At 35.8% G+C, this 16,013-nt stretch overlaps 1 protein-coding gene across 1 annotated transcript in view; it reads right to left on the reverse strand.

The window, feature by feature from the left end:
- Positions 1-223: 223 nt before the first annotated feature.
- Positions 224-16,013, reverse strand: part of DHX36 (DEAH (Asp-Glu-Ala-His) box polypeptide 36) — a 19,973-nt gene continuing 4,183 nt past the window's right edge. Inside the window, exons 5-24 of the mRNA XM_009573667.1 lie at positions 15,664-15,743; positions 14,626-14,700; positions 14,323-14,489; positions 13,658-13,739; positions 13,035-13,175; positions 11,553-11,655; positions 9,871-9,958; positions 8,926-8,981; positions 8,759-8,823; positions 8,121-8,264; positions 7,365-7,482; positions 6,613-6,711; positions 5,450-5,623; positions 5,063-5,149; positions 4,327-4,410; positions 4,125-4,224; positions 3,948-4,038; positions 2,184-2,304; positions 1,450-1,602; positions 224-409 (exon numbers count right to left, since the gene is read on the reverse strand). Of these exons, the coding sequence (XP_009571962.1) occupies positions 224-409; positions 1,450-1,602; positions 2,184-2,304; positions 3,948-4,038; positions 4,125-4,224; positions 4,327-4,410; positions 5,063-5,149; positions 5,450-5,623; positions 6,613-6,711; positions 7,365-7,482; positions 8,121-8,264; positions 8,759-8,823; positions 8,926-8,981; positions 9,871-9,958; positions 11,553-11,655; positions 13,035-13,175; positions 13,658-13,739; positions 14,323-14,489; positions 14,626-14,700; positions 15,664-15,743 (2,214 nt within the window). The remainder of the gene's footprint in view (positions 410-1,449; positions 1,603-2,183; positions 2,305-3,947; positions 4,039-4,124; positions 4,225-4,326; positions 4,411-5,062; positions 5,150-5,449; positions 5,624-6,612; positions 6,712-7,364; positions 7,483-8,120; positions 8,265-8,758; positions 8,824-8,925; positions 8,982-9,870; positions 9,959-11,552; positions 11,656-13,034; positions 13,176-13,657; positions 13,740-14,322; positions 14,490-14,625; positions 14,701-15,663; positions 15,744-16,013) is intronic.

The raw sequence follows: 16,013 nt of genomic DNA on the forward strand, positions 1-16,013 counted from the left end.
TAATATTGCTAGCATTGCATTTTCTCTTATTTAAAAAGCTACATTGAACACAGAATACCATGCATATACAGATATCACCAACTATTTTGAAATAACTGCTCTTCAGCATGAGGGAATTACCAGCTTACCCTAAAAAAGTTTTCCTCTAGCTAAATAAATGCTATAAAAAAAACAAAACAAAAGAGGTGAATATGTTGGCTTTATCAATACACATGAAAGTGTGTCAACTATAGCGTTCACTCTGGAATCGTGGAGTATAGTTTCTGGCACTTTCATTCTCCTGTGTTGTGATTAAGTCTATAATAGCTGTCAATACTGCTGTATCCCTGGATTTAATATCATTCCAGTCCACGGGATGTGGGTTTTCTATTTTTTCTTGTAGAAGATCATCAAGCTCTTGTCTTAAATTCTGGAAAGAGTTTGTTGGAATGAAGAAAAAACAAATACAAAAAAAAGAGAAGAGACAGGCAGTTAGAGCTACACACAACACCACCACTACAGTAAGTTCCAATCCTTTGGGCCCTCTGTTCTCCTAGTATTTACACCTGCTGTTCTCCTATCAATTCATTTCAACATTGCCATTTTCAGGATCAAAAGCTGCTTCTCAAAAACTAGCCGTTTACTTTTATGACAGATGACCATCTCTGGATGTGATGGCCTTTAACAGCCTATACATCCATTAGCTGACTATTTCAGGATTAAAAATGTGAGTTTAAAAAAAAAAAAAAAAAAAGAGTCAGATACGATTTCTAGGATCTAATACTAAACAGACCTCTATTCAGCTCCTCCTTCCACTGGAACTTATTACTGCTAGCTGAAGAGCCCCATCCTCATGTTTCCATATCCATGTGGACATTTCATGGACTGATCAAGTCATCCTACAGCTTTTGCTACGGAAAACTACAGAGATTAAGCTCTTCAAATCTCTCACTGTAAGACATGTTCATAAATCCTTTAAATCCACCCTATGACTCTTTGCTGAAGCTTCTACAGTTTTTCAATATCCCCATGAATTTTTCAGCAGAGGCTGCACTGGCTGAACAAGAACATCACCGCCATATTCCTGATGCCTCAATAGGCACGCAGCCTCATTCTCATTAGTCAAGCTATTACATCAGAAACAAAAAAAAAGTCTGCGTGCCTGCTGCTAAGGCCAAACGTAAGGGAGTACATTACTGTTTACTTCTGCCCAGTTTACCATGCGATACAGACTGTTCAGAATGTTATTTTTACTACCGCGTTTTAACTTGCATTCATCTGCACACCTTCAGAAGATCTGTTTTGCTTACTCTGTGTACTTGAACTGCTTACTGGGAATACATTTAAAACATTATTATCTCCCTATAGTGATAAATAAGTAGCTACACAGTAATATCAAATATAGAAATCTCTAAGAAGAATCAGTGTTACGCTAAGTTTTCCACATACATTGTTATTAAACATAGTCACCTTAACTAAGTGCGCTATTCTTGCCGGAGACTGGAAAACAATCCATTCATCCACAGCGATGGTATCCTGATCTTTATCCTTCTGAATGGATATATCTCCTCCGAAGAACAAGAGACAGTATGGAGAGACCTCTGTACAATCATACAAGTAAATCTGCAAGAAGACAGGATTGTCCACCCTTAAAAACATCTTAAGTGACATCAGTAACCCTTAATGAAACTCATAACAAAATTCCAGAAGATTATTCAGAGTCATTCATAAATTTGCCAGACATATCTGAAGCAACTCATTTGGAAAAGTTACATGAAATCAGATTAAACAGAGCAAAAATGGTCCCAAATACAGTCCTTCACACAAAGTGGTGAAATCAAACCAACTACTCCATAACAATCAGAGCAAAAAAAAATTTTTTTTCAGCATATTCAAAGGTGCTACACTGGATTGAAAAAAAAAGTAATAAAAAAAAATTACACCTGTCATTGACAGAACCTTTAAAAAAAAAAAAACCCAACCAAAAAACCCCAAACAACCAGAAACCCAGAAGTTAGTATATTAGTTATTTGTGGAACAATACCACTGGTAACACAAAGAACATAATCTGATGGCATGTAAAAGAAATGACCCAAGGCAGGAAGGCTTCAAACAAAGGCACTGTTCACATCCCCTTTGAACCTTGAGCCAAAATTACTAAAGAGCTACAAAAACAAATCACACAAATATAAACCTTCACATACACTGCTAGTTCTCATCTTCAAATGGTACACAAGCCAGTTATAATGGAACTCTGTTTCTTCCACATTAACCGATTTAGGATGAATATTAACTGTTCCATCTGTCTTGGTGCAAACTTTCACCCTTAAAAGAAAAGAAGTTTTTATTTTAGGATTGAAATAAGATCCTGACAGTTTAGCACAATCATTAAGTCCCAAGTTAAAAAACCCTCTCATTATCCACTAGCGTTCTAAACTCTGAAAGTACAAGGACATTCGAAGAAACTTTAACTCCTTTCCCAAAGGATTACAACTGAATTTATAGTATGAATTTTTAGATCTCTCTCTCTGCATTTAAGAAGTTCGAATTCTTTGCCAAATTTACCCCCTTAATAAACCCTGTTACGCTCTCAAGTAGAAAAAACCTGTGGCACTCTTTTTCCAAATGAAGGACTCGGAGTTACTGAATTTGGTTACATAAAACAAGTTTCAAGCAATTTCTTGGAAAAAACACATAAGTAACTTACACATCTGAAATCTTTGCTCAGCATTAAGCGGTGTCAGTGTGGAACAAGGGGCTAGCTATACCACTGTCAACCAGCCTAGAGTGGTGTACCTCTATTTGTCCCATGTGCCTTTGAGCAAATTTGACTCAAGGCATAACATCCAACTGCATTGGTTATACTTACCCAAAATCATATTTCCCTTCTGACATAATAATGCCATCAGACAATAAAAAGCAGAAACCGAGCACAGTATGCGTGAAGCACAACTGTTCTCCTCCTTCCCACATTTCAGAGATGTAACTCTCTGGGTGTGGATCACTGAGCTCTCTATTCCCTACGCGCAGAAATATTTGGCAAAACATGGAGTTCAGTGTTTTGAAACAGAAACAGCAGGTGGGAGAGCTTCTCCAGCAAAGTGCTTAGTGTAACGAATCTCTCGTTTAGTGGATCATAAAATTGAACCTTCCTGGGTAGCTGGCTTACACCTAGCTCCACCATGCGGCAAAGATACAGCGACACAGTAACTTGCATCAAGTTTGCAAACCTACTGCACTTACGTGACTCCAGCACACTGGACTCAGTTTAAAGGGAGTATCAACTGACTAGCAGTGTCAGCTATAGACGGGTTTAAATCAAGCCATCTAAGGTAGAATTTTTACTACCTATTCTTACTCCTTTCATAGAAATAATCACTTAGGGGTTTTTTTTTTCTTGTTTTTTTAATTATAGGCAGAATGATTGCTCCTAACTTGCTGTTTCGATGTTACACGCCCAGAAAAATCGATCCAAATGTTCAACCCTTCATTCTGTCTTAGATCAGGTCCATAAAGAAGGATGTCTATATTCCGACGAGTATGCTGTTACTGTGAGTAGCAATTAATAAGTAGTCTGATAATATAAGTAGTGATAAACCACAGACCAGAATTTCCGGGCTCTATGTTGCCGAGAAATAACAAGAAAGGATAGTGTTTCAACTGCTGCTGTAGATCAAAGGTGATGGTAGGACTCCTTTAGCAGCAGTGTTATTGGTATATTGTAACATTATCCATGGCATGATAAGGTCACACAAGTTATTGCACAGACTAGCAGGTATCCAGATGTAAAACAAAGTAAAGATCAACAATCCCATGCTCTCATCTACCCTTCTCAAATGAAGTAACCCACACCCATGATTGAGCTATACTGAGATTCATTCATGCACTCAAGCCATCGCTTCACCTTGCCAAACTACCTAATGTAGAAAACACCTCGAATACAAACCAACGTTAAACCAAACCCTTACATTTTTCTCTTTTTGCTGAAGCTTGGCCGGATCTTTGCAACTTTTGGATATAAACCAGCACAGATGACTGCTTTGAGCAACTTCTCATTATCTGTAGAAGACAGCAAAGTAAATAACACAGATCTGCGTTCTGAGATTTCAGCTATCAGAAATTTTCCATTTCCTTCCACTGTTCACCTGAGTTGGTATTAGATTTGGGATCCTTAGGGTCTCTGCTATTCACAAATCCAGCTGCAAGGAGATGCTCCGCAAACTGTCCTTTCATGTTATGCAGCATCTAGGAAACAACAAAAATTGTCCCAGAATGACGCTGTGCCAACAGGCTCCTCCCCTTTTCCCCACACACATGATCCTTTTTTTTAAACTATCAGGATGTTACCTGGAGTGTATTTGAAGATAGGAAATATTCCCAGCAATAGTCTTTCTCAGTTCTGAAACCACGACGCCGAGTCTCTTCCCAGCCCTAAAATTCAAAACCATAGTTCAAAGGCATTTGTAAGTGAACACATACTAAAAAATCAAGGACAGCAAAAACTGGAAGTTCAACAAACAATATCGTTACATTTTTCTCTGCAAGAAAGTAAATCCTTTGATCGCTTTGTTTATACATACGCAGCAGAGAGTAGAAAGACACAACTTTACAACACTTTGAATCAAAAACTTCATTTTTCCATGTTGAGGAGTGAAATCTAGCTAAGTTTGCCAGAACTTCATTTGTTGCTATTAACAGTCCTGGGTAGAAATTGCATTCCAGGCCATTTATTTCCTCTTCTTCTCACCCCAACACTATACAACTAAATCTCTAACACTTTTGAAGTCAGCTTCAGCCTCTTCTAGAGGCCAGAAGGACAAGAATTAATGACTTCAGCAAGGTAACTGTAACATTATGTTTTGTCTCTTTCATAGACTTATCCACAAGAAATTAGGTTATTGAGCCTGAAGACAAGACTCCTCAACACTAGAAGGGTGAAAATTAATTTGGTTTTATGTTTCTGTAGAAGCCAAGAAAGAAATACTTAAGAGCATAAACGGATCAGTTTTTTCCTTAGAATAATCCATATTACTCAAATTAAAATTCTAGGAAAAAAAACCCCAAAACATTACAACATGCCTACCGTGAAAGCATTCACCACAGTTAGATGATCACTTTTAGTGTTCTTTGACAGTTCCTTTCTTCTTGCGTCTGCTACTTTCTCTTTGCCCTAAGAATAATTAGAACCTATAAAATATTTGTGACTGACATGCCAGTTCTCTTTTCCTCATTAAGGTACATATATACAACAATACTTTGCATGCTACATACATGAAAATTAAAGCTACTTCCAATATTCTGTAGGCAAAGACAATACTTCATGGTATGTGAAGGCAATCTTTTACTAATAAAAATGTAATTAACATAAAAATAAGAGTAATAAGATTTAAACTGTAACATCTCAGTAAGTTCCAATATCCTTCTGAGATTCTTAAAATCTTGCGTGTAATTCTCCTCCTAGAAACTTTACCAGAGGAATGACAAAAGGGTCTTTGAAGCTGAGGCTAGCTGCAATTGTAAGTACTGGATCCAAGCAGCAGAATAAAGCTCCAAAGAGGATCATTTTTCCAATATGCGGTTCAACTGGTAATCGTGCTAAATGGACACCTAGTGGAGTCAGTTCTTCCCGTCTGTCCAAAGCATTCTGTCAGAAGAAGAAAAACAAAGAAAACAAGAATAAACACAGTATTTGAAATGGGAAGGATTTCCTTGAAATAGCCACTAGTATACCTAGAGAACAAAGGAAAGCCTAACAGCTGGAGAACGCAGCTAGCTGTAGTAAGGTATAATAAGAAAGTGATCAAGCAAATTATGGAGAAATTGAAATGTTCAATTGATCCAAGAAAACAGCAGCCATCTTTAATTATGTTTCAAGTGGTTTACTAGGGCTCGGTGTCTTTCTGGACAAAAGTATGAAGAATTGTTAACACTTGAGTGTCTTCCTATTCTCCTGATTAAGCTTATTTTTAGACTTGTATCTTACCCTCAATGTCATTTCTGTTTTTATTTACCCTTTGCTACTATACAGCATTGTCACAGAACACCAAATGTACGGCTGAATTTTAATTTTATCTAAACATGTACAGAATTATGCCATCAGTCTAAATACTGCCCTTCATCTAAATCAGATGTTTTAATTTATTGCTACAACTGATTTGTACAAATAATACCATGGCAAGAAGTCAGCAGTACACATCATTAATCTCTCCTTCCCCAGCATCCAAAGAGGCAATGACATACAAGATCTTTCTCCTATATGCCTTATTTGCCCACAGAAAAAGTATCTCAAACTCTTCACTAATCTGACTGGGATAGGAAAGCTTGGTGGATGCAGCCATAAGCAGGGTGTTACAGAAGCCCTGAGTTAAATAAGTATCTGTAAGGAACTTAAATGCGAGGTGCGTGTGTATGTTTCGAGTCATTTAGAAAGTTCCTGAGGAACTACTCTGTGCAGCCCCTAAACATCATGTATTATGTGAAATTATTTCCTCTGTTCAGTGAGGACATATAAAGTGTCTACACAATACAATAACGGGTTGCAAATGTCTACACCTGTACAATCAGAACTGTCTGATAAAAAAAATGAGGTTCTAAACAGATTTTTCCTTGCATGTACATTAAGCAATACTTTACCAGCTCCATTAGATGATTTATGGCCAACATTACAGCATCACGAGAGGGTGGATCCATTAGTTTGCTCAGAAAATGAGCAATTCCACCAAGCTTTAGGATCTGAAAGAAAAAAAAAAAACAAACCAAAAACCTGCAGCAATTAGAGAAAGATGGCTACCTAAAATTAGTAAGCAGTAACTACACTAATTAAAACAGTGTGAATAATTCACAGCTTGAGTTAGAATTTCACTAATTAAGAACTAAGGACAAAAATAAAAAATGTATTAATGGTTATATTTGAAACATAAGGATCTATTCTTCATTCAGTATGCATACACATGGTATCCCTTATGCATACATAAGGAATTCAATAAAAACTGCCAAAAAGGAAACTCACATCAGTTCTAAAACTACTTTTTAGTAAAATTATTTTAAGACATCATATCCCTTGACTCACTGGCATTCTCACTGAAGCTCTTCTGATTGAATGATACTGGGGGGAAGGGGAGGGAAGCATAGTCCAAATTTTTAATAGACTTCAGCTTTTATTTATACTAGACAATCTTATTTTTCCTTTGTGTTTGATGCATCTAGATACAAATATGCATTTTGCAAAAGTTGCTGCAATTACTAGCTAAAAAATTGTACTTCTGGTATAACAGAATTTTGACTTGAAGACAACCCTAGGCTCACAGTGCATTAACTTAATCTCTCAACCTCTTATTCCAATGGAAAAGTAAATAATAAATATGTTTGAAGATTCATATATTTACCTTGATTTGTAAACAGAGTTCTTCCAAAGGTGTCCTCAAGATCTCTGGTAACTGATAATCATCTAGAAGGCTAGCACGTAGTCCATTGTATAGATGATAACAGTGCCCTGGCTGAACTCTGGAATTATTTAAATAAACAATTGGATTTTTTTTTTCCTATGACACTGTGACATTATGATTGTGTTTGTTTATAAACAGCTTTCCAAGCCACCTCAAGGAATTAGAACTGAAGCATATTCAATTGTAAAAGCCATTTCAGCTTTCTGAAACACAGACCCATCAACAGGAAAAAAGGCATGCAGGACACAGAAACCTCCTATCAATTGCTCCTATCAAAAGGAGTAATAAAGAGACCAGAGAAGAATTGTAAGTCCAAACAGAGAGAAAATATTCCACAACGTATTTTGAGGGGGAGAGAAATTTCAAAAAAAAATTGGTATATAGTTAAGTGATATAATCTGTAGACCATTTTCACTTTAATGTATCATAGCCTTGTAAGTCAGGTATGAAGGCAAACGCTACCAACAAAAATGCGGGACTTAATTCTTCTGTAAGAAGGAGGGGAACTCATGAGTTACGCAGCACAAGTTAAGTTTCCTAGGAAGACAAAGAAACCATTCTTTCCATAAGAACAAGAGACAGTTGTCCTATCATCTGCTTCTGAACACATGAATAACAAAGTAGAGCAGCATGTGCTCCAAGAGTGATGGAAACTTAACATCACAAAACTTTTCTAACTATCCCCATTATTCTTACCTTCCTGCTCGACCTTTCCTCTGCTTGGCATTAGCTTTACTAACCCACTCTGCTGCCATTGTGCTAATGTTGTTCTGTGTGTCAAAGTGAGTTTCCTTTATTTTTCCACCATCTATAACAAACACGACGTCATCTATTGTAATGCTGTTTAAAAAAAGAGAGGGAAAAAAAATGCAACTCTTCATCTTTGCAAGCTTGACCTAGGATTTTAAAGGGGTTTAGCCTCTCTTTACCCCCTCCCAAACTGTGAGCGAACAATAAAAAAATTTGTTTTTGGAATTTCATTAAGAATTATGTTACCAAGCAGTTCAAGAAACAGCTTGATTTATTCTCCTAGGTCTGGCAAAAGTCACCACATGGGGTTATGAAGTCTGCGGAGAGGATAGGCAGCTCAGATTTATCATGTACAACAAAGGCGAGTCTTTACAGTAACATCCATGTCTTAATTGTTTAAAACAATTAAAGGAAAACTCATGTTTAGTCTATAAACATTTCTAAAGATAAAGCGTTATAAATTAGTGGTACAAATACAAGCCATGTATTTAAGAAACATTAAACAGGTTTATACTTTAGATTACCACTTTAATTTATTTTGTTAAACGTATAGCTTTTTTTGGTCTGTATAGCTAGCTATTTACCTAGTCTCTGCAATGTTGGTAGCAATCACGATTTTCCTTACTCCTGGCGGGGTCTTCTTAAAAACCTGTAATTATCCATGGCCCATTTATATGTTTGCCAAAACCAAACATATGCTTAATTAATTTTTTTTGTAGTTGTGAAATATTACGACAAAAGAAAAGCATACCTGAGTCTGGTTAACCGTAGGCATCAATGAATGTAAAGGTATGATAATAAACCTATCTGAAAATTAAAAATCAGTAAAAGATATGGTATAAGCACAGAAACTTTAACTTTACAGGAAAATAATAGAGAATAGAGAAAATATACTGCAAGTAAGTCTACTGTTTCTTGTTCTGAATTCACAGATATATGTATCATAATGGCAAATTCTAAAGCAAAAAGGTATAAAGGATTTTTTTTTTATTACGCTATGATGACTTGACAAGTTTAAGAAAATATATGAAGTTATGTACAGTAATTTATATTTAATTTTTAAATTCTCAAATTATTTAATAATTGCTCAAGTTTAACAAATAAACTGACACTCTCCTCAATCTTTCAATAAATTGAAATTCTTCATCTATGGAATGTACATGACAGCATGAACTGTAAGACAACTATCTGAATAGTCAAGAGCACAGTTAGACAAGTTAGATGAAAATATGAGCTATGCAAACAGGACAAATTAAAGTGTATCAGACAGGCATAGGGTATTTTAGTGTCCTATTAAAAAAGCTTCTAGGAATAAATAGGATTTAAAAGAACTATCAGCAAAGCAGTAGACAGAAGGTGCTGAAGAATCAAGAAAAGAGGAAATGAACACAGAATGAAGAAACAGTTTAATTTTAGATTGAAGTTATCATAGCTACAAGGAAGGACAAAAAGAAAAAGATGCAGGTCTGATTCTTTTTCAGATTGTTCACTGCTACACTGAGGAAAATGAATTATTATCATCAGCAGATGAAAGATACCATAGAAATGCATAAAATGCTGAACACACTGCAATCACTTTGAGAGGAGAGACAAGGAAAAAAAAAAATCCAGTGCAATACCAGCAATCACATGCAAAAGTTAAAGAGTTTGCCACTAACGCTACTGCTAGAATTCCCACGTAAAATTTTGGTTTTACCTGACTTAAACATGACTTGCGACATCAAGAGATCATGCAAAGTGCTAATGTTGTCCCAGCCTGGAAGAAACACTAGAATTGCACCATCCTATATATAAAAAAGGGAGTGAAGGGAAAAGAGGTTAGAATAAATTATACGCTATGCAAAGAACCAGCTACTTGCACACTGATACATATATGTTGGATAGGTGATATTTGAAACCTCATTGACTCCAATTTGGAACAAAGTTTCTAAGATTGCTTTCTATAAAAGAGTTAGCTACATATATTTATCTTAACGTAATATATAAAAATTTGATTTTAAACATTTTTCTCCTGCAGTGTTTTAAACACCGCCATGTCAACACTAGAAGAAATTGAGCTGCAAATTGAAAACAGAGAGAAACTAATGTACAATTTTCAACACAGAAAGAACAAAATATGAAACAGCAACTCATCCTCATTATCCCAGCTTAAATGATCTATCTACTGAAATATTTTTTAATATTTTAAATAATCAAAACTCTCTTTAAGGAATCAGCCAAGGTGTTGGCTCGTCCACAGATGTTTTTGAACACAGAAACAAATATATAACTTCAGGTTACAATCTACATACATTATACCTATGGTAACAGAAGTTATTCTTACTTCATGTTTGTCACAGCTTCATGCACAGGATCCTTCTGATATTAATATTCTGATGATGTTATTACTAAATAACAAGGTAAGGCACATTTGGGGATAACTATTAATGCAGCTGTATTAACTACCAATCTTGACAAGCTGAAAGCTGGAAGAGTCTCCTAGCTGTGTGTTTAGTAAATGTGACCAGGCTGTATAAAAATTCAGTCTTCACAGCACCTAAGCCATATTTAGATTACTCAGCCAGAAAAACCATTAAAGCCAACTGCACAGTGTAGACATGTAGACATTGAACATCAACTCTAAGTATTGCTCTTGCCCTCTCCCTCCCATTGCTGAGGAATTAAGAACGGAGATTTAGTTGTACGCTAAAGAGGTTTTCAGACAGTTTTCTACAGCTATTTCACAAAACGTAACTTCTACTACAGACTACAAAGACTACCACCTTTGACAAACACACACACAGTCAATGGAAAGAACTAAAAGTTAAAATTTAATTTGTAATTATCTTACTTTCCATCAAATAACTAAGGAGTATAATTAATTTGAAGGCTTATTTAAAAGCTTATCCAAAAGAAAAAAATGCAGCAACCTGAATCAAAATGGCACCCAAACCTTCAGGTATCTATCCCATTTTATTTATGAGAATCCCTACTGTCAGTGAAAGAATTCAGGCTCTTTTTTTATCCCTTGCTCAGAAGGGACCATAAATGAGCATATCAAATGTATTTATGAGTTTTCCAAGTTTCTTATGTACATAGCTCTCATTAATATCCACAACCCCTATTCAAGAAAATGCTCAGATGTGTGTTCCCCTTTAAACATGGATTCTATCCCATCATTTCAATAAACACTGTAACTAACCACATTCTAAATTCAGGGCTTAAGTAGTAACTAGATGTTTAAAGCTACTAGACTACTTCTCAGAAGAGCAAAACAAAAATTTCTTCTTCTTTATATCTGTATAATAAGCCAAAATAACTATCAGCTCTGACATTCCGAACAGCCACTGACAACAACTCACACACATTAAAATGTGATGATAGGAGACAGAAGTGTACCTCTTCTTCCAAAACGATGTGTCTGATAAGTGCTGCTATAAGGTCAAGGTCGACCTTGTCATCATCCATCATTTCCAAGGCATCTATAGTACTTGCTGAATACCTACAGGCATTGAAAGCATACATGTTGGTAACTAACACACCAAGTCATGCGCTCACGTTCCTGTTATAAGGCTCTGCAATCACTCATCTACGTAACCCACTTTATTTCAATTTATTGAAATAAATTCAATTTATTTCTTTGTCTGTTCAATTACTGTACCTGCAATGTACTCCTGAGATGTAGTTTAGTGTTATTATCGTCACTTTAGAAGAGTAAGTTCAAGAATTACCATGTTATGACTGAACTGCATTTGAAGCATTTACATGATCTCTCTCCTCCTCATGGATTACCTAGGACCTAAACAATCTGAGTTCACCCTTCAATTTCTCTCTCACTCACAGTGAGTACAGGAGGCATCTCATCTGTTCAACCCTTCGATTTCATGACAGCTAACACTATGGAAAGAATTGCCAATTGGTTCAAAAGACAAGGTGGGAAAGGGAAGGAGGAGTACAAATGGGATGAGCAGAGCACGGGATAGGCCAGACAGAGATACAGCATTGAGGACTTTTCCCTTAGAAAAGGGAGATAAGACTGAGCCACCTATATTCATTATTGTTACCAAGCTGGATATACAGAAAGTCCCAAAATGCAGAGGACAAATAAGATAGGAGAAAAAACCCAGGAAGATGCTGTTCCTGAAATAAATCAGCCAGACTATCCAGTTAATCAACTTATCCAGATTACCAAAGTAGTCAAATGCTGGCAATCAAAAGAATGTTTCAAGTGGACAATTTCTACTCAAGAGTAGAGATAGGTGCTCAAGAGGCAAAACTATTTAGCTTGGTTTTAAACCACTCTTGACGAATACTAAAATACTAAAATATTCTGAGGAAAAGGTTGTGGTGAGGTTTTTTTGTTTTGCTGGTTTTGTAGTGTTTTTTGTTGGTGGTGGCTTTGGGTGTGGTGGTTTGTTTTTTTTTGTTTGTTTGTTTTTTGTTTTGTTTTGTTTTTTTTTAAAGCCAGTACATTTTGTATTACATTGATTACGAGACTAAAATACTGTGAGATCTCTCTCAAAGAAAAAGGCTGAGGAAGGGGAGAATTCATCAGAAGAGAACTAATGACCAAAGCTCAAGAAGCCTAACATTATGCTGAAGACTGTAATGGACAATACCAACATCAATAGCAAGCGACTCGACAGCTGTAAGCTCTCTTACAGTTTGCACATGCAAAGGAAGCAAATTCTCTGTGGTAACTCTAAAGTACTTCAATGGTTGCCAGCCAACTGTACTGGTAATTCCATCATTATTGTTTTCCACAGTAGCAATTATCACATCATTAATAAAAGCACAGTAATAGAATACAGCACTAATTTATGTTTCTCAGTTATGAAGTGTCTAAAAACTTAACGGAAAAAAGAGTAACTTGAGAACAACCTGCCCCGCAGCTGCCTTAAGTAGTCTGGCCATCGTTCCCTGTAGATTTCCTCTTTTTCTTCTTTTTCTGGTCTGCTTACATGTCCTTGCATGAAGCCTTTCTTCCACCGTGGCCGACGATCTGTGTTTTCTGGAGTATACCTTTAAATTTAAATAACAAACATAATTAAATTTTGAAACTAAAGTAATTTAAAGACAGCTGCATAGTAGTTTTCCAAACTACGGACAATATGCCGCGCTTTAGCTATACCATGTAAAGATGACCGTTAAATTTCTTTCCTGAAACAAATCTTACTTATAAAAACAGGTACCATCTCTAGTAAGCATGAGAACATGTAGGGGAAAAAAGTCTGAACAAACAGAAAGACTAACTTGATTTAGTAGCCTGAAAATTCACCACACCGAAAAAAGACAATTTTTCCTCCTCAAGCCAACATTTCCAGATAGCTATGTGCCATTTTTTATTACTGTAAAAGCTACTAAACTTCCGTTGAAAGTTTTTCTGTTGAAAAACACAGCTAATTCTTCCACAGGTTATTTACACCAAGATAGTATTTGAAAAGACATACTAAGCAAAAAAACCCAAAATACTATCTATAACGGTGTTCAGAAAATACACTTACCTCAACTTCTCAATTACATCTTCAAGAAGATATTCCACCACAGGGAAAGTGAACCCAGGTATGTGAATCATTGGACAATTATCTGTTGAGGAAGGCATAACTCAGTTTTTAAACAGCAAATAAAAAATACTGTACTGAAATAACAGAGGCAATAAACACTCTTCACTATTTTTGCAATATAGTTGCCAAGATTATAGGGGTTTTGTTTGTTTATTTTTAAATTCTCATGGAAGATGCCAAATTTAATTCCAAATAAAGTTGCTGAATAAAAAAGCATAGGTAGCAAGCAGTGTATTGTTCTCCATCATGTTCATCTGGTTCCAGCTACAGGATAAAGCTGGAAGACTGAACAACTAAAGGCTTCAGTCTGGTTGCCCGCTCACACCAATTCTTCCAAAATATGGTAAATATTAATAAATATTTAATATGAAAACACTCTGGAGATATTGTTTCTGCAATACGTCTGAAAAGCAAATACAGAAGCAACATACGCTCATGATGAGATAAAACTAAGGGAATAAGCATCTCCAGCAGCTGGCAACTATTTGTAAAATTGAAGTCATTACCTCTTTTGAGAAAAAGCAATCCCAAAATTTGAGAACTACATTATACTGTAGAAGCCTAAATTACTTAAGAGGAACATTCATAGGAAGCATTTCACCTACCAAAATACTCCGAAAACTTCTCAGCATTTAAAGTAGCACTCATTAGTATTACTTTCAGATCCAAACGAATATTCAAAAGATCTTTAATAATGCTCATTAAAACATCTGACTGAAGATTTCTTTCATGAATTTCATCAAGGACTACATGACTAATGCTGGACAAATGCCTAAAATAGAACAGCAAGAAGTTAAACATTTGTTTTTAGCAAAATTAAAAAAACAGAGCCAAGACTGTTAGAAACAGCTCAGTAGTCAAGTTATTTCATAATTGTATTCAGTTTCTTATTAAATAGGAAAACTTACTTATCTGACTGGAGCCACTGTAGGACAATTCCTGTGGTACAGTATAAAATTGAACCTTGTTTCCTTGGTAACCGACTGAAAGAGATACAGTAAGAATTCCTCAGTTCTCTTCTGTATTTTACAGAGTACATTAAAAGCTTAAAATCAAAATGCAGACAGTCATTATAGACATTATGAAGTATGCCTCATTCTCTAACTTGCTCGCTTACAGTTCAATTGGAGGAATGAGGAATTAGGCCACAGTTGCAGCATTTTTGTTGACGGGAAATGAACTACTTGTAATCTGACAGAAGCCCTCATTTTTCATCATTTGCACATTGATCTGCTGACCCCAAATTCTTTCAGCTACTTAAGCTCAGCACAGATGACAGCTAAATATACAGCAGTATAACATTCTTGATTAAAAAGTAAAGAAAAATATAAATGAGATTCTATAAACTCAAATGAAAGCTAAAAGGACTAAGCTGTCGTCTCTCACCAGCAGTTTTTCTTCAACGATAATTGAGATTCCATTATTTGCTAGTAACATTTCAGATTTTTTTTTTGAATTACAGATGACTCCAAATGTAATAGCTTTTGCTCTATGGCACTAGGTCTATAACTCTTGTGAATGCACCTAACTTTATTACCTGATCCCAGTGGGATTACTCAATAGATAAGTGTAGCAAATACATCGTTTTCCACAGAAATATGGCTTATAGCATTCTCTCCTTCAGCATTTCCATTCTTCCTTGAAATTCATGGATTAGGGACATCAGTTTTATCTCTATCTATAGCAGAACCTTTTAGAAGAGCTGAAAAAGTACAACTTGGTGCTAGCCATTGTTACACGCTGCATAAAATAGAATAAATCGCACCCAAACTTCTTGCTAAATTTCAAAAACCTTATTCACTATTCACAGGAATTCCTTTTGGAGAAAATATCAGAATGAAAGCAGTCATCTATGTTAAGAACTATTTTTCAAACTTTCTTGCTTGAATAGCAATAGGTACTACTTTACATGAATACACAAAAACTGCCAAGGGATCCTCTCTTACCTCTGTAGACGAATTTGGTATCCTGTACTCTTGCCATTACCACATGCTTCTGCCCTTTCAGCAGCAACTCTCTCTGCCACCTTGGAAAAATAAATAAAATCAAAATAGTGCATTAAAGAAAATTTTTAAAAATCCCACAAGGCTGATCTATGATTTAGCTACTCATCAGCAGGGAATACCTAGAACAAAGATGTTATGTAAACAACAAAGAAACACCCTGAAAATCACTTTTTCTCCTCCACTGAGAACAGTGTTTCCTGTCAGCAACCCAAGAACAGGTTTGCGACCCAGGACATATTTTAAAGGAACACAACCATTTAGGCATTAGCAATACACTCATGCTTTCAGCA

Source organism: Fulmarus glacialis, unplaced genomic scaffold (assembly GCF_000690835.1).
Source record: "Fulmarus glacialis isolate BGI_N327 unplaced genomic scaffold, ASM69083v1 scaffold46412, whole genome shotgun sequence".
NCBI classification, from domain to species: domain Eukaryota; kingdom Metazoa; phylum Chordata; class Aves; order Procellariiformes; family Procellariidae; genus Fulmarus; species Fulmarus glacialis.